At 42.0% G+C, this 27,025-nt stretch overlaps 1 protein-coding gene across 3 annotated transcripts in view; it reads left to right on the top strand.

Annotated features, from left to right (window-relative positions):
- Window positions 1-9,288: 9,288 nt before the first annotated feature.
- Window positions 9,289-27,025, top strand: part of UNC5B (unc-5 netrin receptor B) — a 253,877-nt gene continuing 236,140 nt past the window's right edge. For all 3 annotated transcript variants that reach the window (XM_077454580.1, XM_077454581.1, XM_077454579.1), the window contains exon 1: window positions 9,289-9,759. In XM_077454580.1, the coding sequence (XP_077310706.1) occupies window positions 9,675-9,759 (85 nt within the window). In that variant the 5' untranslated portion in view covers window positions 9,289-9,674. The remainder of the gene's footprint in view (window positions 9,760-27,025) is intronic.

Genomic DNA, 27,025 nt, shown 5'->3' with positions numbered 1-27,025 from the left:
CAGCAGACTGTAACGCACTCAGGCCTATGTACCGTAGCACCCTATACCAAGTTACCAGTCCTTATAAGAACTTTTGTGGACCAAGCAGGTTGTGTGTTAGTGTTTAGCAGACTGTGCGTCAGTCCCTATACCGCTGAAGGACTGCTGCAGTATAGGGCAGCGGTCAGCAGTAGTGCACGGCAACCCTATGTATTGTGGACCGATAGCGGTCCTTACAGAACAGCAGACTGTAACGCACTCAGGCCTATGTACCGTAGCACCCTATACCAAGTTACCAGTCCTTATAAGAACTTTTGTGGACCAAGCAGGTTGTGTGTTAGTGTTTAGCAGACTGTGCGTCAGTCCCTATACCGCTGAAGGACTGCTGCAGTATAGGGCAGCGGTCAGCAGTAGTGCACGGCAACCCTATGTATTGTGGACCGATAGCGGTCCTTACAGAACAGCAGACTGTAACGCACTCAGGCCTATGTACCGTAGCACCCTATACCAAGTTACCAGTCCTTATAAGAACTTTTGTGGACCAAGCAGGTTGTGTGTTAGTGTTTAGCAGACTGTGCGTCAGTCCCTATACCGCTGAAGGACTGCTGCAGTATAGGGCAGCGGTCAGCAGTAGTGCACGGCAACCCTATGTATTGTGGACCGATAGCGGTCCTTACAGAACAGCAGACTGTACTGCACTCAGGCCTATGTACCGTAGCACCCTATACCAAGTTACCAGTCCTTATAAGAACTTTTGTGGACCAAGCAGGTTGTGTGTTAGTGTTTAGCAGACTGTGCGTCAGTCCCTATACCGCTGAAGGACTGCTGCAGTATAGGGCAGCGGTCAGCAGTAGTGCACGGCAACCCTATGTATTGTGGACCGATAGCGGTCCTTACAGAACAGCAGACTGTAACGCACTCAGGCCTATGTACCGTAGCACCCTATACCAAGTTACCAGTCCTTATAAGAACTTTTGTGGACCAAGCAGGTTGTGTGTTAGTGATTAGCAGACTGTACGTCAGTCCCTATACCAATGAAGGACTGCTGCAGTATAGGGCAGCGGTCAGCAGTAGTGCACGGCAACCCTATGTATTGTGGACCGATAGCGGTCCTTACAGAACAGCAGACTGTAACGCACTCAGGCCTATGTACCGTAGCACCCTATACCAAGTTACCAGTCCTTATAAGAACTTTTGTGGACCAAGCAGGTTGTGTGTTAGTGATTAGCAGACTGTACGTCAGTCCCTATACCAATGAAGGGCTGCTGCAGTATAGGGCAGCGGTCAGCAGTAGTGCACGGCAACCCTATGTATTGTGGACCGATAGCGGTCCTTACAGAACAGCAGACTGTAACGCACTCAGGCCTATGTACCGTAGCACCCTATACCAAGTTACCAGTCCTTATAAGAACTTTTGTGGACCAAGCAGGTTGTGTGTTAGTGATTAGCAGACTGTACGTCAGTCCCTATACCAATGAAGGACTGCTGCAGTATAGGGCAGCGGTCAGCAGTAGTGCACGGCAACCCTATGTATTGTGGACCGATAGCGGTCCTTACAGAACAGCAGACTGTAACGCACTCAGGCCTATGTACCGTAGCACCCTATACCAAGTTACCAGTCCTTATAAGAACTTTTGTGGACCAAGCAGGTTGTGTATTAGTGTTTAGCAGACTGTGCGTCAGTCCCTATACCGCTGAAGGACTGCTGCAGTATAGGGCAGCGGTCAGCAGTAGTGCACGGCAACCCTATGTATTGTGGACCGATAGCAGTCCTTACAGAACAGCAGACTGTACTGCACTCAGGCCTATGTACCGTAGCACCCTATACCAAGTTACCAGTCCTTATAAGAACTTTTGTGGACCAAGCAGGTTGTGTGTTAGTGTTTAGCAGACTGTGCGTCAGTCCCTATACCGCTGAAGGACTGCTGCAGTATAGGGCAGCGGTCAGCAGTAGTGCACGTCAACCCTATGTATTGTGGACCGATAGCGGTCCTTACAGAACAGCAGACTGTAACGCACTCAGGCCTATGTACCGTAGCACCCTATACCAAGTTACCAGTCCTTATAAGAACTTTTGTGGACCAAGCAGGTTGTGTGTTAGTGTTTAGCAGACTGTGCGTCAGTCCCTATACCGCTGAAGGACTGCTGCAGTATAGGGCAGCGGTCAGCAGTAGTGCACGTCAACCCTATGTATTGTGGACCGATAGCGGTCCTTACAGAACAGCAGACTGTAACGCACTCAGGCCTATGTACCGTAGCACCCTATACCAAGTTACCAGTCCTTATAAGAACTTTTGTGGACCAAGCAGGTTGTGTATTAGTGTTTAGCAGACTGTGCGTCAGTCCCTATACCGCTGAAGGACTGCTGCAGTATAGGGCAGCGGTCAGCAGTAGTGCACGGCAACCCTATCTATTGTGGACCGATAGCGGTCCTTACAGAACAGCAGACTGTACCGCACCCAAGCCTATGTACCGTAGCACCCTAGACAGACCAAGTTACCAGTCCTTATAAGAACTTTTGTGGAACAAGTGAGTTGTGAATGATTAGCAGACTGCAGCAGAAGGGCAGCAGTCAAGTATAATATTCTTTCTATATTTGGAAGAAAGAATATTATACGTGTACAAGCCTATTACCGTACCACTGATACCAGTCCTGAAAAGAACCTTTGTGGAACTAATAGTAACAGCAAGTCTTTAAAATTATCCTCACTGCCTGACACACTGCTTCCTGCCTGTCCCTATACAAATTGGCAAAAAAGAGTAGGCTGGAACGATTAGCTGGAACAGCTCTTTTGTGGACCTGATAGTAACAGCTAATGATGATGATGATGATGATGATGAAGAAAGACTAATCTGGCTGAGCTGTCCCTAAAATAGCAGCATACAGCGCTCTGTCCCTTTATCTAAACTGACAAAAGAAACTCAGGCTGCTGACCTAACACCTATACCAGTCCTGAAAAGAACTTTTGTGTACCAAATAGCTAGCGTTTTCTCTGTCCCTACTCCACACAGGATCCTTTCCCTACAGTGACAGAAGAAAGAATGTAAAATGGCCACCGGATCGGGTGTATTTATAGGTTAGGGGGAATGTCCAAGTGTCCATGAGCTGTCATGTCTCAATTGGTTGTCCTGTAACACATGATAAACGTGTCACGAAAGGTTAAAGTTCTTGTATACATTAAACACGTAAGTCCGCCGGGGCGAACGACGGAAAAAGGCGTTCGAACCCGCGGACGGCGAAAGTCGGAAATTCGCCGCGAAACGACCGCCGGGCGAACCGTTCGGCCATCACTAACGGTGGGCACTATGTATAGAGAGAAGTGTGGAGAGTAGGACAGTAAGCAGTAATTACAGGAGAGGAGTGTGGAGGGAGGGTAGGACAGTGGGCACTATGTATAGGAGAGGAGTATAGAGGGTATGACGGTGGGCACTATGTATAGGAGAGGAGTGTGGAGGGTACAACAGTGGGCACTATGTACAGGAGAGAAGTGTATGACAGCAGGCACTATGTACAGGAGAGGAGTATGTAGGATATGACAGCGGGCGTTATGTACAGGAGAGAAGTGTGGAGAGTATGACAGTGAGCAGTATGTGCAGGAGAGAAGTGTGGAGAGTATGACAGTGGGCACTATGTATAGGAGAGGAGGATGAAGTAATCTGGGAAGGAAAAATACAAAGGTTTGTGAAAGGATGTTTAGGGACTGCGTAGTGGTTAAGCGGGCCAGACATGGATTGAAATTCCACCAATTAAGCAGAGACCAGCCATAGTCGATCTATGTATGGGCTAGCTGGTTTTACACAAGTCAACCTATTAACCGACTTGATTACAACCAGCCTGTCAGGTTTTCCCCAAAACAATCAGTGCTGCCAGCTATAGTTAGCAACACTAATCATTGTATTCACTGGCAGAACACAATAACACTGTGGGAGTGATCGCCCCATTCACAGGTCAGCGGGTGAGAGGGTGTGTGGGGACAGGCTGGGGAGAGATACTAGTCAGTCCCTGGGTAGGCACTGGTTAGTATCAGAGCCAGATACACACAAGTTAGAGCGAGAGCAATAATTCTAGCACTAGACCTCCTCTGTAACTCTAAACATGTAACCTGTAAAAAAAATGTAAAGCATTGCTTAGTACACAACAAAAAATCGTGCAAACTTTAGTGTTTTTTTTATGAATGAAACAGTTTCTTTCCAAAAAAAAGTTTGAAAAATTGCTGTGCAAATATCGTGTAACATAAAAAGTTGCAAAGACCACCATTTTATTCCATAGGGTCTCTGCTAAAACAATATATAATGCTTGAGGGTTCTGAGTAATTTTCTAGCATAAAAAAAAAATGATGATTTTTACATGTAGGAGAGAAGTCTCAGAATGGGCCTGGGTGGCAAGGGGTTAATTATCATAAGTAATATACAAATAATTATTATAAGCTCTGTGAGTTCATCCTCTCAGAAGCTACATACAGAGCGGCCAGTTTAAATACAAGCTGGAACACTCTGCAGCAGACTGACAGGCTGTGCAAGGAGCCCCGTATCTCTGGAACCATAGATGATAGCAGCCCCATATTTTAACCAGTGCTGGAGTGGGTCTTTAGCTACCCACCCACCAAATGTGGGGTCTCTGTGACTCCTGATTGCCGAGCTACAATCCTCAAAGTCGATCTTTTTTTTTTTTATTTTTTTTTTTTTTTTTGGGCAAATGGGCCTATCTTGAGAAGGGGGCCTGGAGCTGCAGCTCCAATAGCCCCTATGTTAATCCGGCCCTGCATCCTTATCTATGTCAATGACATTATAAATTGTTTTGAACAAGAAGAGGATTACAATCAGATAGTTCACAAGCTGAAAGAAAATTTGGAAATAAAAAAAGCTAGGGAATATTAGCTACTATCTGGGAATCCATATAGAGAGAGAAGAAGATGGAAGTAATCTTCTCAACCAATCTACAAAATCTCCAAAATCTTGGAAAAATTCCATATGCAAGATGCAAAGGAAGTGTAAAAACCAATTGAACCAGGCTATCAAAAGAGCAATGAAGCAGAAAACGTGCTACCCAACAGTGACACATATCACAGAGCAATCGATAAGCTTCTATATGTTACGACTGTGACAAGACCAGACATAGCCACAGCAGTGGACATACTATGCAGGGAAGTCTCAGCTCCCTGTCAGCATGACTGGATCACACTGAAAAGAGTGATGCAGTACCTTAAGGAACAATTCAGATGAAGTTACGGTTACCAGCAACTTCCTATCCAAAACTGGTCAGATATTTGGGTGCTGATTGGGCCGGGGACTGCACAAACAGCAAATCCAGAAGTGGATTCATTTTCCAGTATGGGGAAGGAACCATAAGTTGGTCTAGCTGAAAACAAGCGACTGTCGCTTTATCTTCAACTAAAGCAGAGTACATTAAAGCAGCACACGCATGTCAAGAAGCAATATGGATTTTTCAACTTTTTGTAGACATTGGGATAGACATGTCAAAACCAAATCCCATTTTTGAAGACAACCAGGGATGTATAAAGCTTAGGCAATCAGAAAGGGTCAATCCTAGGACCAAACACATCAACGTCAAGTATCACCTACTGAGAGACAATCAAGAGCAAGGTGTTATTGACATTAACTTCTGCCTATCAAAGGAGATAACTGCTGATGCACTCACCAAGCTTTTGTTGAAGGAACGTCATAGTTATATCTAGAAGAAGCTGAATATAATTTGACAAAGCACATGCTGTTGAGAAGGGGTGTTGGAAGAACAACAACATGTAATGTAAAGTTGCTTATATAAAATGAACAATATACACTGTATGCATTATACCTATCTATGCAGCAGGTGGCGCTGTAGTATTATAGTGTATAGTACATGTTTTCTATGATATGACAGGTGTTTGTTTATCTTCTCTTTATTTACTTGTATTGTCCTGTTTCATTTAAGACATGATAAAGACATCCTCCATGTAAGTAAAGTATTCTCTGCATACAACAAGATTCCAAGCGCATGATTCAATAACCTGCTAATAGGCACTACATGCTGAAGGGGATAATGGTGAGCTGTGGCATTACATGCGGAAGGGGATGATGGTTAGATGTGGCCCTAAATGTGTAAGGGGATGACGTTCAGATGTGGCATTACATGTGTAAGGGGTTGACTGTCAGATGTGGCATTACTTGTGGGATGGTGTTCAAATTTGGCACTACATGTGTAAGGGGATGCTGGCAAGCTGCAGTACTACATGAGGAAGGGGATGATGGTCAGATGGGGCATTTACATGCGGAAGGGGGTGATGGTCTAGGATGGAAAAAGACCTGGGGTCCTAGTAGATGATAGACTCAGCAATGGCCAAAAGCTGCTGCTAACAAAGCAAACAGAATATGGGCATACATTAAAAAGGGGATTAACTCCAGGGATAAAACGATAATTCTCCCACTCTACAAGACTTTGGTCTGGCCTCACCTGGAGTATGCTGTCCAGTTCTGGGTACCAGTCCTCAGGAAGGATGTACTGACAATGGAGCGAGTACAAAGAAGGGCAACAAAGCTAATAAAGGGAAGGGGAAGGGGATGATGGTCAGCTGTGGCACTATATGTGTAAGGGGAAGATGGTCAGATATGGCATTACACGTGTAAGAGGAAGATGGTCAGCTGTGGCATTACACGTGTAAGGGAAAGATGGTGAGCTGTGGCATTACACGTGAAAGTGGAAGATGGTCAGCTGTGGCATTGCACTTGGAAGGGGATGATGGTGAGCTGTGGCATTACACGTGGAAGGGGATGATGGTCAGATGTAGCATTACATGCAGAAGGGTATGATGGTCAGATGTGCCATTGCATGGGGAAGGGTATGATGGTCAGATGTGCCATTACATGCGGAAGGGTTACGATGGTCAGATGTGCCATTACATGTGGAAGGGGAAAAAGATCAGCTGTGGTATTACACGTGTAATGGGAAGAAGATTAGCTGTGGCATTACACGTGTAATGGGAAGAAGGTCAGCTGTGGCATTACATGTGTAATGGGAAGAAGGTCAGCTGTGGCATTACATGTGTAAGGAGAAGATGGTCAGATGTGGCATTACATGTGGAAGGGGATGATGGTCAGATGTGGCATTACATGTGGAAGGGGATGGTGGTCAGACGTGGCATTACATGTGGAAGGGGATGATGGTCAGATGTGGCATTACATGTGGGAGGGGATGATGGTCAGATATGGCATTACATGTGGAAGGAGATGATGGTCAGATGTGGCATTAAATGTGGAAGGAGATGATGGTCAGATGTGGCATTAAACGTGGAAGGGTATGATGGTCAGATGTGCCATTATATGCGGAAGGGTATGATGGTCAGATGTGGCATTACATGTGGAAGGAGATAATGGTCAGATGTGGCATTACATGTGGAAGGAGATGATGGTCAGATGTGGCGTTACATGTGGAAGGAGATGATGGCCAGACGTGGCATTACATGTGGAAGGGGAAGGTGGTCAGATGTGGCATTACATGTGGAAGGGGATGCTTGATGGTCAGATGTGGCATTACATGTGGAAGGGGAAGGTGGTCAGAGGTGGCATTTAGGGATGAGCTCGTTGTTCGACTCAAACGCATGTTCGACTCGAACATCGGCCATTCGTCTGTTCGGGGAATTCAGAACGTTGTGGACCGTTCGCACCAAATTCATGTGGCACGAATGGCCCACAATGCACTATGCCATCGCAGTGCATTGCTGGCTCATTATTGGCCAAGCATGCACTGTGACCCTGCATGCTTGGCCAATCACAGCAACGGCAGCGAGGGGGGCCATAATTGACCACAGGCAGGATGCCTGTGGCCAATTACAGCTCAGGGGGTTTAGTACACGCCCCACACTTTATAAGGCCGCCAGCGCGGCGGCCTTGTATCCTATGTTCCGGCGTGCAGGGAAAGAGCAAGATAGGCAGGGACAGTGTTCTTTTCTCAGGCATCTGCAGGAGTTAAAGTGGGTGTTGTGTGCCTCCAGCACAGTATACACCTGTATCTACCCTTTTATGCTGGTGTTCTCTAATACAGGCATCGGCAGGAGTTAGTGGGTGTTGTGTGCCTCCAGCACAGCACAGTATACACCTGTATCTACCCTTTTATGCTGGTGTTCTCTAATACAGGCATCTGCAGGAGTTAGTGGGTGTTGTGTGCCTCCAGCACAGCACAGTATACACCTGTATCTAACCTTTATTGCTGGTGTTCTCTAATACAGGCATCTGCAGGAGTTAAAGTGGGTGTTGTGTGCCTCCAGCACAGTATACACCTGAAGATACCAATTATTGCTGGTGTTCTCTAATACAGGCATCTGCAGGAGTTAGTGGGTGTTGTGTGCCTCCAGCACAGCACAGTATATACCTGTATCTACCCTTTATTGCTGGTGTTCTCTAATACAGGCATCTGCAGGAATTAAAGTGGGTGTTGTGTGCCTCCAGCATAGTATACACCTGACGATACCCCTTATTGCTGGTGTTGACTGTTGCATATCTTGCATATTAGCCTTTAAAATTAGCACTTTTGATTTTGAATGTTCGAGTCCCATAGACTTCAATGGGGTTCTAAAGTTCGTGCGAATTTTTGGTCCGTTCGAAGGTTCTGGTGCGAACTGAACCGGTGGGTGTTCGGCTCATCCCAAGTGGCATTACATGTGGAAGGGGATGGTGGTCAGACATGGCATTACATGTGGAAGGGGAAGGTGGTCAGCGGTGGCATTACATATGGAAGGGGATGGTGGTCAGACATGGCATTACATATGGAAGGGGATGATTGATGGCCAGATGTGGCATTATATGTTCCTGAAAGAAACCGCACCAAAAAATATCAGATGTGGCATTAACTAGAAAAAAGTCCGAGTGAACAGGAGTGGTACTACATGTCCCAGCAAGTATGGAAACAGAAGCTGCACTACATGGCCCAAAAACGAAGAATAGTAATGATGAGATGTGGCACTACATGTCCCAGCAGCAGGTAATAAGGTGAGTGAGTGAGGATCAGCGGTGGCACTAGGTCCCAGCACAGGTTGCCCTGTGTTGTGTAGGTAGGTTCATCTCTCTCCCTCCAGGACTGGTGTCCTCCTCGGGGAGTATCAGTGTGATGAAGTCAGGTATATAGAGTGTATGATGAGCCGATCCATCACATCCTCTCTATAGCCGAGCACATGCACACTGTTTGTGATCTCCTCTACTGAGCTACGCTCTGACTCCCCGGGCTGCCTCTGGGAGGGGTGTGTCGGCTAGAAGAGCCTATCAGGCTGCGTCTCCCGTGCCTCGGCCCCTCCCCTCCCGTACCTCAGCCCCGCCTGTGGCCGGTCTCTTCCCTTGTAGAGAGTCAGATGTCCCCCCTGCTGGCTCTCCGCTGCCAGTGCTGGCGCTTTCGGGACACCTTGGCATTGTTGCAGTAGACGGGGCAGGGGGAGGATGCTCGGACACCGCTAGGCGCCTCTCTGCTCTCTCGGGATCTCACATGCTCCGTGTCGGGGAAAGTCGTGGGAAGTGGATGTGGAGAGTGTAAAGTAGCGGACGACTTGCTGCTCCCGGACTGTGCACCACAGCGCCTGGCACCGTGTAGCCAAGCTGTGGCAGGCGATTAGAAGCCGAGGAGGGGGGCACAGGGCTCCGATCCTTGTCTCTTGTACCCTGGAAGAGCGGCTGATTGCTGCAAGGTGATAGCGGAGTGTGCCCGGGGCACCATGACTGCCGTACGGATACCCAGAACTCTGATCATCACCATCCTTCTTCTGCTGGTCGCCTCCGACTCGGGATCCTCTGTAGCAGGTAAAGGACTGGAGGCGCACACCCCACAAGCAGAACTTGTGAGCTGAAGTTATAGGAGGTGATGGAGTATCTTGGGTACACCTCTACTGATCTGATATTAGGAGGTGATGGAGTATCTGGGGTACACCTCTACTGATCTGATATTAGGAGGTGATGGAGTATCTGGGGTACACCTCTACTGATCTCATATTAGGAGGTGATGGAGTATCTGGGGTACACCTCTACTGATCTGATATTAGGAGGTGATGGAGTATCTGGGGTACACCTCTACTGATCTCATATTAGGAGGTGATGGAGTATCTGGGGTACACCTCTACAGATCTGATATTAGGAGGTTATGGAGTATCTGGGGTACACCTCTACTGATCTTATGTTAGGAGGTGGAGTATCTGGAGTACCTTTCCCATGATCTGAAGCTATAGGATGTGGAGTATCTGGGGTACCTTACTCATGATCTAAAGTTAGGATGTGATGGAGAATATGGGTTACATCTCTTTGTTTTTTTTATGATCCGAGGTCACAAGTAATTTGGAGTATCCAGGGTACCTTCTTCATGACCTGGTTAGGAGGTGATGGAGTATCTGGGGTATCTTTTTCCTAATCTGAAATTAGGAGATGATAATGGATAATCTGGGCTACCTTCCTCGTGATCTGAAATTAGGAGGTGATGGAGTATCTGGGTTACCTTTATTGTTATCTGAAATTAGGAGATAATGGAAACATCGGGGTACCTTTCACATGATGTTTAGTTAGGAGGTGATGAAGTATCTGGGATAACTTTCTCTTTATCTGGAATTAGGAGCTGCTAGAGTATCTGGGTTACCTTCCTCATGGTCTAAAGTTAAGTGGTGATGGAGAGTCTGTGTTACCTTTCTCATTATCTGTTTAGGAGGTGATGGAGTACCTTCCTCATCTGAAGTTAGGGGGTGATGGAGTATCCGGGGTACCTTCCTCGTGATCTGAAGCTAGGGGTGATGGAGTATCTAGGGTACCTTCCTCGTGATCTGATTAGGAGGTGATGGAGTATCCGGGGTGCATTCCTCATTATCTGGTTAGGAGGTGATGGACAATCTGGGGTACCTTGTCATCTGAAGTTAGGTGGTGATGGAGAATCTGGGGTGCCTTCCTCATGATCTGAAGTTAAGAGCTGAAGGAGTATCTGGTTTACCTTTCTACTGGCCTCAAATTAGGAGATGAGGAGATATCTGGGTTCAGTTTCTATGGATTTACCACTACATCCATGGAGTAGAATCTACCCAGCTTAGTCCAAACCAGATGTCAATCACTCTTATTTTATCTGTCATGCATGACAAGGTTGCATGTGCAGTAACCTATTTCACCCTTCATCTTCTTTAGACGTCTCTACAGGATTGCTGGTCAGTTTGGGTTGTTGCAGATTGCCCTTTGCTGTATGAGATGAGCCCTTGTACTCCTTCTATGGATCTACACATAACATAGCATACCTCGAGGACCTCCAGGAGTCAGATGCTTGGCTGCAGTGAGCCCATTCTAGCTCAAGTGTACACAGAGGATTAAAGAGCTCATCATAGACATCACTTGCTAGTTTGTTTGTTTCTATTGTCTGTTGTCTCTTCATGGTTACAGGGATCATGCCTAGAAATAAACAAGGTTGTCTTCTGGTGAACTAAAAACATCCACAATAGCAGAGTATGTGTTGTGTAAACAAGGCCATTGATGGGGCTGAAGTTTGGAAGAGTCTGGCTTTCTCCCATCAGGGCTCAGGGAATGGTTTGGGTGACAGATAAGCTTCATTTACATGTGTGACTGTAGTCAGCAGAGCACAAGTCTTTTCAAACTCATTGAAGGAGTTAATGTTGCTTATATGTGTTGGGTTGGGCAGCATGGTGGTTTTGTTGTTTGCATTTTAGCCTTGCAGCACTTAGTGCCTGCCTGAGATTCAAACAATTCAAGGAATCGTCTTCATGCATGTTCTCCTTGTGTTAGCAAATACACTCAAAGTTTAATAACTGACTTCTCTTTTTTAATTGATGTGTGTGTGTGTGTCTCTATGTACACAAGTTATTGCATTCTGCATCGCATTCATAAGCTGAATAGGAAAAAGAGGATTTTTAGGACTGAGAAACTTGGGAGGGTTGAGGAAAATGCTGCATGGAGTTTGCATGTTCTCTGTGTTTGTGTGGGTTTCGTTTGACATTCTAAAGACATGCTGGTAGGTTAATTGACTCCTATCTATACTCGCCCTTGGTACTGCCACTATGCATGTATTAATCACATTCTGCATGCCATTCCCAAGCCGAGCAGTTGGGGATGGTCAGTAAAAGACCTGGCAGCCTACTTCTTAAAAATTCTCCAAGACAGGGCAGTATGTGTATGGATTTTGCATGTTCTCCATGTGTTTACGTGGGTTTCCTTCCACAATTCAGGACATCCGACTCATACTTACAGAGAGAGACAAAAGGAAGTGAGAAGAAATCTACCCCTAGGAAGGGAAATTCACTCCTGTAAGAGTAAAGCCCCATACACACTATCCGATTTTCTGCTGATTTTTTTTCCTTCAGATTTACCAAAACCATGTAGTGCAAGGGCCTGCCTGATTGCATACAAATTGAAACTCATAAGGTTTGACCTCATATTATATGGGTTTGGTAAATCTGAAGTAAAAACTCGGCATAAAAACCGATAGTGTGTATGGGGCATTATTATGGGAAAAAGGTGTCTCCACTGTAACTTTATCACAGAAAGTGAGATGAAATCTTCTGAACAGGGGCACAGAACCTATCTTGTTTGTAACCCGGAGACTGCATGTAATTTATTTCACTTATGTCTACATTGGCCGTAGTATATGTGTACTACTTGGCTCTGCATGTTTTAGGATATTCTGCACACCAGGCCCAAGTTGAGCAATGGAGGGGAGAGTTGAGGAAAGACATGGCAACCTAACGCATAACAATACAAGGCACCATTTACATGGGAGTTTGCTTGTCCCCCCTGTGTTCTCTTGGGTTTTCTTTGAGTGCTCCAGTTTCCTTCCACACTCAGGGCCAAGCTACCAGCATGTTTTGTTATCTCCTGTATATTGGCCCTAGTATATGCACTATTTGGCTATGCACACGTTATATTTTGCATACCAGTCCCAAGCTGAGTAGTTGGAAAGGGTGGAGGTAAGACCTGGTGACCTACCTTGTAAAAGAGTCACCAAGAAAGTTCTATGGAAAGGGCTTTCAAAGGTATCAGTCATGGGGCCAAGAGAGTTGTTGGCCCAAAGAATCGCAGAGAGTCGAATACAACTGTTTATATATATATATATATATATATATATATATATATATATTTTATATATTTATTTATTGTGTGTGTGTGTGTGTGTGTGTATGTGTGTATATACATTTTATATACTTATTTTGGTTCAAGATTTTTGATTGATTGCTCAGCAACAGGGAAAGAATGGTTGCCCTGGAAGAAGTGCAGTAAGAATTGTTTCTCGGTATGAGCCAGTTTTCCCTGATTTACAAACTCCTGGGTGCATCTAATTAGAGTTCATTTTGTATGTCTGAATGAATAAAGTTGCTATGTGGTGGGAAAACAGTAATTGAACTAATTATGCCATTTGCCCTTCACATTGCTGGTTCCTGCAGTGCTCTGCACTGACTGGTCATGTGGAAAGCAGAGACGATCAGGATCCCACTGTGGTTATGTTGGCGTTTGTCAGGCCTGCCTATCCCTCCGGCTCGACAAGCGTCTCTGTGCTCGTGGGGTATTGTCACAACATAGCTGTGCGTTCGCTGAAGTCCTAATGGCTGCCAATCGGATAGCTTGTTTAATGAGTTGAGTGGCGGTAACCCATAGTAACTACTCAGGCTGGTAATTCTTATTGCTACAAATAGTTGATGAGTAAACCGGTTGCTGTGGGTGACTACTGATCACTTCTCTGTTTTGTGTTCAGCCTGCAGATACAGTTGCATTGTTTGCTCTGAGTTAGGTTCCATATATCATTCAGTATAAATGTATTCTGTTTTATTTCATCACATAATTATATTGCCTATTCAATTGTTTTTTTTTTAATGTTTTCTGATAGAACATTAAACATACCATCTGGATCGACTGTGGGTATAGGATTGTGTATTTTTTATTTCATTTATTTATTTTTACTTATTTATTTTTTGTCTGTAGGTTAAACTGGATGGACTTTTCAACCATACTAACTGCAGATTTATAGGCTCCTTTGTGTATACTGTATGTCTTCATTGCAGATCATTCTAGTTTAATTTATTAAGCTCTATTTTTGGTAATTCTAAGTAGATTTGTAAAAAATAGTAAATCAACAAATAGTAAATAAAAAATAGGTTGTGATAATCAACTTTTTTTTTTTTAACTTTTGTACAATTTAAGGGTACATGCTTATGGCCGTAATGAAATCACTGATCATCTATGCAGATGACAAATCTGCATGCAGCACAAGTTTACTGATCTTTACGCATTGTGTTTCTTTACCTGTGGAAGATATTATAACTATGGACCGTAGAAAGGAAAGTTCTATTAAAAAAAAAAAAAAAAAAGTTAATTTTGTGGCCGTGTGCATTAGCCCTTCTAGCTGAATAGAGGGATTAAAAAAACAAACAAACAGCAGTAGGGCTCCCCTGCATTGCAAGGGTTAAATTATTATTATTATTATAAATTTATTTTTAGGTGTATTGGAAGAGGCCGTATTACTTACTGTACTCATCTTGCTGGCCAACTTCTGCACTGTCCTCTTCTCCCTAACGCTCCCAGGTTGTGGGCGGCCCCTTTGTACCGTCACCTACAATGCGTGGCAGCAGCTTTTTTTATTTTTTTTTATTAAATTTTTTCTGTTTTTTTATTTTTTTTACAGCAATTTTTAGGGATTCAACCATAAGCCAGGAGCGTGGCTTGCCGTTACAGCGAGTTTGATGGAGAGCACCATCAAACTGCCATGTGTACAGCCCCATTTGGAAGAAACATTAACCTAATTATTTGTAAAATAAGTTATTGGTTTCAAGGAAGGGATGATGCTTAAAAAAATGCAAATGCTTTAAAAAAAACAAAAAACAATAGATTAGCAAAGCAAGGCGCCCTTTAAGAGTCATTTTACTAAGAGATCCCTATATACCCAACCACACCCGGCTGTTCTGATGACTTTAGGGGTGGGCATAGGACTGGCAGTCCTCTTTACTTACCAAATCTTTTGCATGTTGGCGTACCTGACACTCGCTTTATGCAATATCTGCTGTCAAAAACAAAATCTTCTTTCTGGAAGGAGAAAGATCGCTTTGCATAAGATGGAAATAAGCACCAGCTCCCACGTGAATGCTTGGGATCCCTACTATTATTATTATTTACTGACTGTCTGCGGAACTCTCAGGGATTCTGCTAGAGTTCATCCTGCAGCATTTTCATAAGCGGACGGAAACGTCTGCAACGTCTCTCAATGCAAATCATTGACCAATGACTTTCTGGTACTTTTGGGCTCCAAGCAAATTAGATAAGCAGGTGTATATACTTCACGTTCTGTAATTGTTTTTTCAAATTGGTGCCCCAAAAAAATTGCTATAGATAATTAAACAGTTCTTGGTCCATTGATGTGCAGCAGGGAATCATATTTTTGTTTGTTGAAGTCAAATAACTGAACAATTAGATGTCAGGTTGCTATGCTTTGCGTAGCACCTTTTTGCCTTTATAGATAAGCTTGTTTCTGGAAAAACGTATCCCAGTATAGGTAATGTATAGTGAGTAAATTGCATTAAATATGTTCAGCAAGTTATAGAGCGGAACTCCAGCCAAAATGTAAAAAAAAAAAATATGAATTTCCTAATAAAATATAAAACAGCAAAACCTGCTTTTTCTGCAATATTCTGAGATTTCCCCCGCAGTACTGTTTTATGCCACTAGATGATCTCAGTATGATGGCCAGCATAATTGTACCCATTTCCTGTGAGCCCAAGTTGTTCTGGAGCCTGTGACTGAATGGTAAAAGGAGAAGCAGCAGAGTGATGAGCTCATCTTTGTCACTCTGCTTTTCCTCCTATCAGTAAGCTTCTTGTCAGCACATGAACTGATTGGCTCTTTGTGCTGTTTCTTTCTCTCGTGTTCCAGCCCTGCTATGTAGAAACTGCAGGAAGCTTGTACTAGTAGGTATTTGCACTGCTAGCATTAAAAAATATATACAGTGGGGAAAATAAATATTTGATCCCCTGCAGATTTTGTAATTTTGCCCACTTACAAACAAATGAAGGGTCTATAATTTTTTATCATAGGTGTATTTTAAAGCGGAGGTCCACCCTAAAGTGGACCTCTGCTCATCGGAACCCTCCCCCCCTCCGGCGCCACAATTGGCACCTTTCAGGGGGGAGGGGGTGCAGATACCTGTACAGTACAGGTATTCTGCACCCACTTCCGGGATAGCGCTCTGCGGAAAGGGGCGTAGATTACGCCCCTTTCCGCAAGTGCCCGCCCCTTTCCGCAAGTGCCCCGCTGCCTGCTGGGAAACACACAGATCCCAGAGGCAGCGGGGACCGTCCTTATTGCGCAGCGCGATTCGCGCATGCGCAGTAGGGAACCGGGAAATTAAGCCGAAAGGCTCCATTTCCTGATTCCCATACCCAAGATGGCGGCGGCAGCACCTTACAGACGATCTAGAGATCGGCTTCGGGTGCCAACATCGTGGGCGCGCTGGACAGGTAAGTGTCACTATTTTAAAAGTCAGCAGCTGCAGTATTTGTAGCTGCTGGCTTTTAAAAAAAAAAAAAAAAAACGCGGAGTCCCGGTGGACTCCCGCTTTAAATGATAGAGACAGAATATCAACCAAAAATACAGAAAAAAAAATAAAAAAACTATACAAATGTTATAAATTGAGTTGCAGTTCAGTGAGTAAAATAAGTATTTGATCCCCAAGCAAAACAGGACTTAGTAGTTGGTGGAGAAACCCTTTTTGACAAGCACAAAGGTAAGATGTTTCTTATAGTTGGTTACCAGGTTTGCACACATCTCAGGAGGGATTTTGGTCCACTCTTCTTTACAGATCTTCTCTAAACCCTAATGCCGCATACACACGACTGGACTATCCGGCAGACTAGGTCTGACGGGATCAGTCTATCGGACAATCCGATCGTGTGTGGGCTAGTCCTATCGTTTTTCGGGGAAAAAAAATCAGACGGACCGAGAAATAGAACACGTTTCAAATCTATCCGACGGACTCAATTCCAAAGGACTAAAAATCGGGAAAACTGTTCGTCTGTGTGCTAGTCCGACGGACCAAATACGACGCAAGGGCGAGCTATTGGCTACTGGCTATTGAACTTCCTTGTTTAGACCCATTTACATCATCACGTTCAATAGACTTTCGAACGGACTTAGTCCGTTCGTTTGGAAAGTCAGTAGGAACTCTGCCAAAAGTCCGTCGGGAAGACCGTCAGACCTAGTCTGCTGGAAAGTCCAGTCGTGTGTATGCACTATTATGGTTTCTTGGTTGTCTCTTCGCAACTGGAAGTTTCAGCTCCCTTCATACATTTTCTATGGCTAGGCCACTCCATGACCTTAATGTGCTTCTTCTGGAGCCTCTCCTTTGTTGCCTGGCTGGTATGTTTTGTATGTTTTGGGTCATTGTCATGCTGGAAGATCCATCCATGACCCATCTTCAGTGTTCTGGCTGAGGGAAGAAGGTTTTCATCCAAGATTTCACAATACATGGCCCCATCCATTGGCTCCTTAATGCGGCAAAGTCGACCTGTACCTTTAGCAGAGAAACGGCCCCAAAGCATAATGTTTCCACCTCAGTGCTTGACTGTAGGGATGGTGTTCTTAGGGTCATAGTCAGCATTTTTCTTCCTCCAAACTTACAAAATCACTGTATTTAGTTATGTAATATTGATTACAGAGCTGCATTACTAAAAGTAGTCTCAAGGTAATCTTGCACACATGTCTACCAAGTGTATCTCATACTTCATAAATATATAATATGACATAGGCACTATTGGAAACATTGCAATGCAATCTCCAGAGACATGTCGCTCTGTGTATGTATGTATCATGTGGTATAATCAATGTGTGTGCTGCACTAAACCATCCAACATGACTAATGAGCATGGCCATAATAAAGACTTACTGCAAATTAATCATTTGCTGTCAATATATATTTGATGGAATAACTGCTACCCATATGCAGGACAAGGGAGCTGCTGCTTTGAAATCAATATAAGTGAAAAAAAGCCCAAATGTCCATGTAAAAAGCATTTGACTGAATGATTCTCCTTTTTCAACTCTGCTACATATGTTGCAAGCGTTGAAAAAATGTCTTACCGATTCCAACCTACTTCTGTTCGGGGGATATTAGACACATTTTTTGGAGATATTAGACACCTTTTCCTAGAGATTGGCAACATTTTCTTTACAGTGAGAGTTTCTATGGGAGTGGATTAGTTCACTGTGGACTCTTCGAAGTCTCTCACATACAGAAAGCTTGTGAGTAGCTGAGTGAAATCTGCCTGCAGTGGATAGTGTAAATGCCCAGATTACTGCCAACCAAGCATACATTGATGACTTTAGCATAATATATATTGCTTTTTAAAATCAAGAGATAAATAGGGGAACAGCCATTGCTTACTTTTTCTTTTGAAGATGTGTGTGCCAAGGTTGTCACCCCTATACCCTCTTCATTTACCTGGAAAAAGCATGCATTGAAGATCTGGTATGCCCATGCCTCTTCTAACAATGATGGTCCTGATGTGTATGTATGTGTGTGTGTGTGTGTGTGTGTGTGTGTGTGTGTGTGTGTGTGTATATATATATATATATATATATATATATATATATATATATATATATATATATATATATATATATATAATTTACAAAAACAAGTTAGCAAATGTGTCAAAGGCCAGCCATCAGCGGTTCGAATCTTGGCTGGTTCAGCAGGAACTGCCCAAGATTTGAGCCATTAATGGACAGTCTGATAGATTGTTAACTTGAGTACAACCCGCCTGTATGTTCCGCTCGCGATTATGGCTAGTGGCTGTTACAGCCATGAGCAATAATCACTGTCTTTTCCCGGCGAGGACGGCTACCCATGGTTGCAGGAAAGAAATTTGCTCCTTGTATGGCTGGTCTAAACCTGCTCTTCAGCTGGCTGGTAATTTACCTTCTGAAGTTAATTGCTGGCTTTATCTTTTTATAAAACTGGGACTGATTATGGGAACATAAAAGGATAGCTTTTAACCACTTAAGGACCGAGCCTCTTTCTGAGATTTGTTGTTTACAAGTTAAAAACATTTTTTTCTTGCTAGAAAATTACTTGGAACCCCCCAAACATTATATATTTTTTCTAACACCCTAGAGAATAAAACGGCGGTCCTTGCAATACTTTCCGTCACACCGTATTTGTGCAGCAGGCTCACAAGCGTACTTTTTTTTGGAAAAAATACACTTATTTGAATTAAAAAATAAGACAGCAGTAAAGTTAGTCCAATTTTTTTATATTGTGAAAGATAATGTTACGCTGAGTAAATTCATACCCAACATGTCACGCTTCAATATTGAGCCCGCTCGTGGAATGACGACAAACGTTTAAAAATCTCCATAGGCGACGTTTAAAAAAGTCTTTAATTTGCATGTTTTGCGTTATAGAGAAGGTATAGGACTAGAATTATTGCTCCCACTCTAATGATCGCGGGTGATACCTCACATGTGTGGTTTGAACACCGTTTTCACATGCAGGCGCTACTCAAGTATGCGTTCGCTTCTGCATGCAAACTCGTCGGGACGGGGCGTGTTTAAATTTTTTTAAATTTCTTTTACCTTTTTAATTTTTTATTTTTACACTGATTGTTAAAAAAAGAAGGTTGTAATGGGACACAATGAAAACCTGTGACTAAAGCCCCATGCACGCTATTAGATTTTCTGCAAATTTTTGTCTTCAGATTTATCAAAACCATATAATATGAGGTCAAACCTTAAAGTGGTTGTAAACCCTTTACAAGCACTTTTTACTACAGGCACACCTATAATTAGGCTTACCTGTAGCTACACTGTATATCTCCGAAACCTGCACGGTTTAGTAGATATCCTTGTATTTGCACGTGCCAACGTCATCGGCACATGCACACTTAAGCAAACTGAAGCAATGGCAGTTGTACTGCTTCAGATGCACTGTCGTTACCGGCAGCTTCTGCACGCATGCGTGGGAATTGCGTCATCGCGACTCTGGCCAGTCACAGCGCCTGAGCCGCGATACCCAGAATTAAACCCCCCGGAGAGATGTCGGCTGCAGGAGTGGTGAACAAGGATGCATACTAGCTCGCAGGTTTTTTTTTTTTTGGTGGGGAGGGGATTTTTTTTAAAGGTTTTACAACCACTTGAAGAGTTTCAATTTGTATGCAATCAGGCAGGCCCTTGCACTACATGGTTTTGGTAAATCTGAAGACAAAAATCGGCAGAAAATCTAATAGTGTGTATGGGGCTTTAGTGTAACTAAAAGGCAGATTTCATCCACACGCCGACTTTTATACAATTTTTGGGCAATTTTTTGGCATTTTGCCATGGCACCCCCAAAGAAACCTGAAGGCACCATGGGTGAAAAAGGCTAATCTAGAGGGCTAAAACAGAAAGCAGACTGGGAAGGGAGAATAAATGTATCTTATGACATTGGCATTTCATTTGTGATTCTAGGTACGTCCTTGCCCAGAAGCTGTAGTTACACTTTAACATTTCGGAACATCCATGAATCATGCACGGTGGGCAGCATCGCGCCCCTCCAAAGAAACCTATGATTCATTTAGCTTTGGTGTTACTACTTTCTAGCAGATTATTCTTTCATTCTTTATCACTCGTTCAATACCCAATAGGCCAGTGACAGTTATTAGCTGTTTAAAAAAAATCATGACGGTAAAGCTGGTAATTATTGTGGATTAGTTGCTATAGCTATTTAGCAGTGTTGCTGATGCCTGTCTCTAACTAGTACTAGTATGATGTGGAGTAAAAACAATTAACTTGGGGCTGGTGTTGTGTAATGTATGCCAGGGTTTAGCTGTGACAAATGGCTGTAATTGTGATTGAGATCTCCTGAGTCCATACACGTTTACTTTAGGGAGTAATCTCATCATACGGGGATTCTCGCTTGTCCTCGTGGTCATTTGGTTCTCTGTCCCTCTTGGCTTGTTTTCAGCTAAAGGATGAGCAATGGGAGAGAGACGAGCCAGAGTAGGTCAGCATAGTGATCTGTCGTCTGTAAAACGCAATGTTAGACCAAGGCTTTGTATGTTTTATATTTAAATTAACGATATAGTATAGATAACGTACAAGTATATATGATTTGATTCTTTAAATTTTATTTTAGGTTGTATACATTTTATTTTTATTTTTTTTACTTTCATGGAATTTCATGTTCTTTCATTCTCCAGCACAGATAAAGTGGTTTCTGACCCCCGAAGTGTGTTGGCGTTTTGATTCAAGTAGAACTATAGTGAAAATTTTTCCTTTGATTTTGGATAGAGCAAGGTAGGGTTATAACCCCTGTCATATATATATATATATATATATATATATATATATATATATATATATATATATATATATATATATATATATATATATATATATATATAGAAAAAAAATTATTTATTTTTTCCCCACCATCTGTGTCCCATTGCGGAGATTTACCTTCACTTCCTGTGCCATAGCCAAACAGGAAGTGCTAGAAAATCCCTGCAAAAGGGATTATTTTTTTTTTTTTAAAAGAGCCCCAGGTTACCAGAACTAGTACATTTATAGCCCTTGTACACACGGTCGGACATTCCGACGGAAAATGTCCGATCGGACCGCGTTGTCGGATAATCCGACCGTGTGTGGGCTTCATCTGACTTTTTCCGTCGGAATGTCCGACCAACAAAGTTTGAGAGCTGGATATGCTCATATCAAATTCCTAGACCAAAGCTATTGGCTACTAGCTTGAACGTAGTCCCGTCGTAACGAAATAACGTCATCACGTTACGTACGATCGGATTTTCCGACAACTTTGTCCGACTGCGTGTATGCAACATCAGTTTCGGACAAAATCCGATGGATTTTGTTGTCGGAATGTCCGACCGTGTGTATAAGGGTAAAAGGAAATTGGGACTTTAGATGAAGCAGTTGAAATGCAGAGGTAAGAGTAAAAAATATTTTATTCTTAACAAGCATAGTAGAAAGATGATTTATATATATAATATATAATTAGCACAAGGTATAGGCATGATGGATACAAAAGTATATACAAATGAAAACATAATCATAATGAATACTTAATAGTCAGAGTAGTAATATATAAAGCAGCAATATGGCCTGCAAGTGCCAAGGGCAGCATACCCAGTAACTGTATCTGTAATCGCGTCATCGAGGAGTAATCGGTATAACTGTAGCATCAAATATAGCTCGACGTGTTTTCGTGGATGTTTCTCCACTCATCCGACAACAAAGTCAGATTGCGTAAATTCAGATCGTGTGTAGACAATTCCGACGCACAAAGTGCCACGTGTGCTCAGAACAAATTACGAGATGGAAGCTATTGGCTACTGGCTATTGAACTTCCTCTTTATAGTCCCGTCGTATGTGCTGTACGTCACAGCGTTTGTGATTGATCGTAATTTCCGCCAACTTTGTGCAACCGTGTGTATGCAAGACAAGTTAGAGCCAACGTCTGTCGGATAAAATGCGATGGATTTTGTTGTCGGAATGTCCGATCGTGTGTACGGGGCATGATAGTATTGCGAGCAATCTAACACTAGCTGATGCTGGCTGAGGAGTACACTGACACTGACATCAATAGTGGCACTAATACAGTGATCAGTGCTAATACTATACACTGTCACTGTACTAATGACACTGGCTGGGAAGGGGATAACATCTAGAAGTGACACAAGGAGTTAAATGTGTGCCTAACAATGTTTACTGTGTGTTTTTATGTGGTGCTTTTTCTAAGTGATCCTGCTGTATTTTTCTCTGCTTTGCAGGGAATAAAAAACACATGTCAGCATTCGGAGATCTGTGTTGTTTACAACACAGAGCTCCATTCCCTGAATGATGGAGGCAATCAATCATTGGCCAGCACCCCCTAATCAGCTTGTGTGCCCCCTACCCCGAAGCATGGATGATGTATCAGATACGTGATCCAGCACAGAGCGCCCACTCATCCCCAGTATATCTGCATGGGGGCATTTGGCAAGCGGTTAACCACTTGCCTACTGCTGTATTGTAAAATGACGGCTGCAGAAACGCTTCATCCTTCCGGGGGGGGGCCTTATGTGGGTTTTCTTGGCTTCCAGGCATCGTGGAGAGCACCACATCACTGGGGACCCGATGTGCGGGGGGCGGCGGTGTCCGTTGGGCATCGACGATTGCTCATCACAGAGCAGGGACATGGATCTGTGTGTGTAAACAGGGGAGAGGAGAACCGATGTCTCCTCCTCTCATCAGTCCCCTCCCCCAACAGTTAGAATCACTCCCAAGGACACACATTTAACCCCTTCAGCACCCCCTAGTGTTAACCCCTTCCCTGGCAGTGACATTTATACAGTAATCGGTGCTTTTTTGTTTTGTTTTTTTTTGGCACTGATCGCTTTATAAATGTCAATGGTCCCAAAATAGTGTCAAAAGTATCCGATATGTCCGCCGCAATGCCACAGTAGTAAAAAAAAATAATAATAAAAATGACATAAATCTATCCCCTATTTTGTAAACGCTATAACTTTTTTGGTAAAACAAAAAAAAAAAAATATGTAGAAGAATACATATGGCCTAAACTGAGGAAAAAAATATTTAAAAACAATTGTGATATTTATTATAGTAAAAAACAAAAAGTAAAAAATAATAATATTGGGGGTTATTTACTAAAGGAAAATCCACTGTGCACTTGGAAGTGCAGTCACTGTAAATCTGAGGGGGACATGCAAGGAAAATAAAAAACAGCATTTTAGCTTGAATATGATTGGATGATAAAATCAGCAGAGCTTCCCCTCCTTTCAGATCTACCCCTTAGATTTAGAGCGACTGCACTTCCAAGTGCACTTGCAGTGCAAAGTGGATTTGCCTTTCGTAAATAACCCCCAGTGTGTTTATTTTTATTTTTTTCAAAATTTTCGCTCTTTTTGTGATTATAGCACAAAAAAAAAAAAACGCAGAGGTGATCAAATACCACCAAAAGAAAGCTCTATTTGTGGGGAGAAAAATGGTAATTTGGGTACAACGTTACATGACCGCACAATTGTCATTCAAAGTCTGACAGCGCGGAAAGCTGAAAATTGGCCTGGGCAGGAAGGGGGTGAAAATGCCCTGTACTGAAGTGGTTAAATAAGCATCTAGTGGACATTGGAAATGTACTGTAAAGCTGGTCATACATTAATAGAAAGTTGTTCAAAAATTTTAAGAATGTTCATTAAATTTTCTAATGGTTAGTGGGATCAAATCAACATTCCCTTTCGACTGCAGTGATAAAAAAGTTTCAAGGAGCGGGATGGGAAAATGTTTATGGAATGAATACATATCTAACACTGAATGTGGTTTTCGTTTAGTAAAATCCTTTTGTTTCAAAGTTGAATGTTAAAAGTAAACAAATTTTCAAAGTACCTTTGAATGACATTTGTCAAGTTTGTTATGAAATCTACTAGTGTATGGCCAGCCTAACCAAGCAGACATTCTTTGTGCGGTTCAATGGCATCATCTGTCAAAGATAGTCTGCGTGCACTGTGTTATAGTACTAGTGATATAAGGGCGCATTCACATCTCAGAGTTTGAATGTAAAAGTGAATGTAAAATAAATATACAAATAAAAAAATAGGGTTAAGGTTAGTTATTTATTTTTGTTAGGGTGTTAATAATAATAATACCACTTCTACTACTAATAATAATAATAATGAATACATAAATGTAAAATAAATATACCAAAAACATGGGGTTAGGGTTATTTATTTATTAATTTTTGTTAGGGTGTTGATAATACTACCACTACTGCTACTAATAATAATGAATAAATAAATGTAAAATAAATATACAAAAAAACAAAAAAAAAAAAAAAAAACAATAGGGTTAGGGTTATTTTTTTTGTTAGGGTGTTAATAGTAATACCACTTCTACTACTACTACTAATAATGAATACATAAATATAATAATAAATATACAAATAATAATTAAAAAAAACCCCATAGGGTTAGGGTTCCTTATTTATAAATTTTTCTTAGGGTGTTAATACTACCACTACTACTATCAATAATAATAATTAATAAATACATGTAAAATAAATATACAAAAAACAAACAAACATAGGGTTATTTATGTATTTATTTTTGTTATGGTGTTAATAATACTATCATTACTACTACTACTACATAAATGTAAAATAAATATAGGGTTATTTATTTATTTTTGTTAGGGTGTTAATACTATTACTACTACTACTAATAATAATAAATAAATGCAATATAAATACACACAAAAAACCCATAAAATAATAATAAAAAATACAATAAATGAATACTATGCAATAATTAACCCCTAACATTAGCAAAATAATAAATAACTAAACACCTTAACCCTAACACAAAATAAATAAATAATTAAAATTATTAAGAATAATAATCATTTATTATATATTTTTTTTTGGTCGTGTTTTTTCAATGTCATAATGTGCTAGTATGCATCGCATACTAGCACATCATGAAAGACTTACCTTAAAATGAAGCCTTGCATCTGCACGGTGCTTCCATCTTTACCCAGTCATCCTTTCTGATTTGCGGTCTCTAGCTGTTTTAATGGCTGAGTTGTGATGATATCACTCCCGCGCATGTGCATGGTCGGTTTTGGGTGTTTTTTTTTTTTTCTATTAGTATTATTATTACTATTATTATTAATAATAATTTATTATATATTTTTTTTAAAGGTTAGGGGTAATTTATTTATGTATTATTACATAATACCTTTTATTTCTTATTTATTTATTATGATTTTTAGTTATTTGTGTATTTATTTTACATTTATTTTTTTCATTCGAGCAGAAAATCGTGCAAAAAACCCACAAATGCACACACAAACGCCCAAATGGCGCATTTCCATTTATTTCTATGGGAATAAAAACGCGCAAATCTGCCCAATTTGAGTTACAAAAAAAGTTCCAGAACTTTTTTGAGCTTAATAGAGAATAATAGATTTTATTTTTTCTCCTCCAGCATGTTGGAGCTTCAAGCTACGGAACGCTGAGACGTGAATGGGGCCGTGTTGTACTAGGTGTGGGGATTCCTAAATAAATGGAGTGTTCTCGGTTACAAGTTTGTGTAAGCAGATAATTGAACGCAGCTTTGAGGACAAGTCCTTTTTCTCTATTAGAATGTTTTGATGTTTTGAAATGCGGCAAATTGGGGCCATTTCGTTTTTTTTTTGATGCGTTGGATGCTACTGACCCTCTTGTATCGGTTGTGTTTGGAGCTGTCCCTTGTCGTCCTTTTGTTGTATTGTGTAATTGTACTAAATCCCAGTCCAGATCACTCATAAATGACCTCTTTTGTTCTTTAGCGGAGCGGGGAGACAATCATTGACGTGCCCTCTAACAGTTTGCCCGAATCTCCCTCACTTGGCTGCCCCCCTGTGAGATGCTTTGGTTACACTAAGAATACAATCAAGTTTAATAGAGAAATCTGACTGTTAGCCACTGAAGATTACTCATACTGAGAACAAAGATTCATTCATGGGAAAATAATAGGGTTGGAACCAAATAAAAAAAAAAAAAAACATATATATAGATATTTCCAGCGGAATATGTACATGGCTGTCTCTGGGAAATTCGATTGTTAGAAGTTGTCGTTCACAGCAGTATGTTCTCCTGTACAAGGGTATTATTCTTAGACTACTTCTTTTCTCTCTCTTGTATTAGGACAAGCTCTGCTTTCACTCTTTCAATACAGAATAGAATTATTCTTTTAAGGGGATTTCCAAAAATAATTAAAGAAAAATAGTTCAGTTTTTCGATGTTTCTTTGGAGCCGGCCTCAAGCTTTTCGGAACAATTTCAAAGGGAGTCTGTCCCCAGACAAAGTGGGGACAGGCTGAGTTTCCTCTTATTAAAGCGTCTGTTTAAAAAAAAAAAAAAAAATCTTCCCTCTGCAAATGAATGTCATAATGTGCTAGTATGCATTGCATACTAGCACATTATGAAAGACTTACCTTAAAACAAAGCCATCCATCTTCAGAGCGCTTCCGTCTTCACCCATTCTTCCTCCCCGGTTTGCGGGCTCCAGCTGTTTTAAAGGCTG

This window comes from Lithobates pipiens, unplaced genomic scaffold (assembly GCF_037356315.1).
Source record: "Lithobates pipiens isolate NorthernLeopardFrog02 unplaced genomic scaffold, aLitPip1_a1.2 Scaffold_25, whole genome shotgun sequence".
In the NCBI taxonomy this organism is placed as follows: Eukaryota; Metazoa; Chordata; class Amphibia; order Anura; family Ranidae; genus Lithobates; species Lithobates pipiens.
This window is presented reverse-complemented; position numbering and strand designations above follow the sequence as displayed.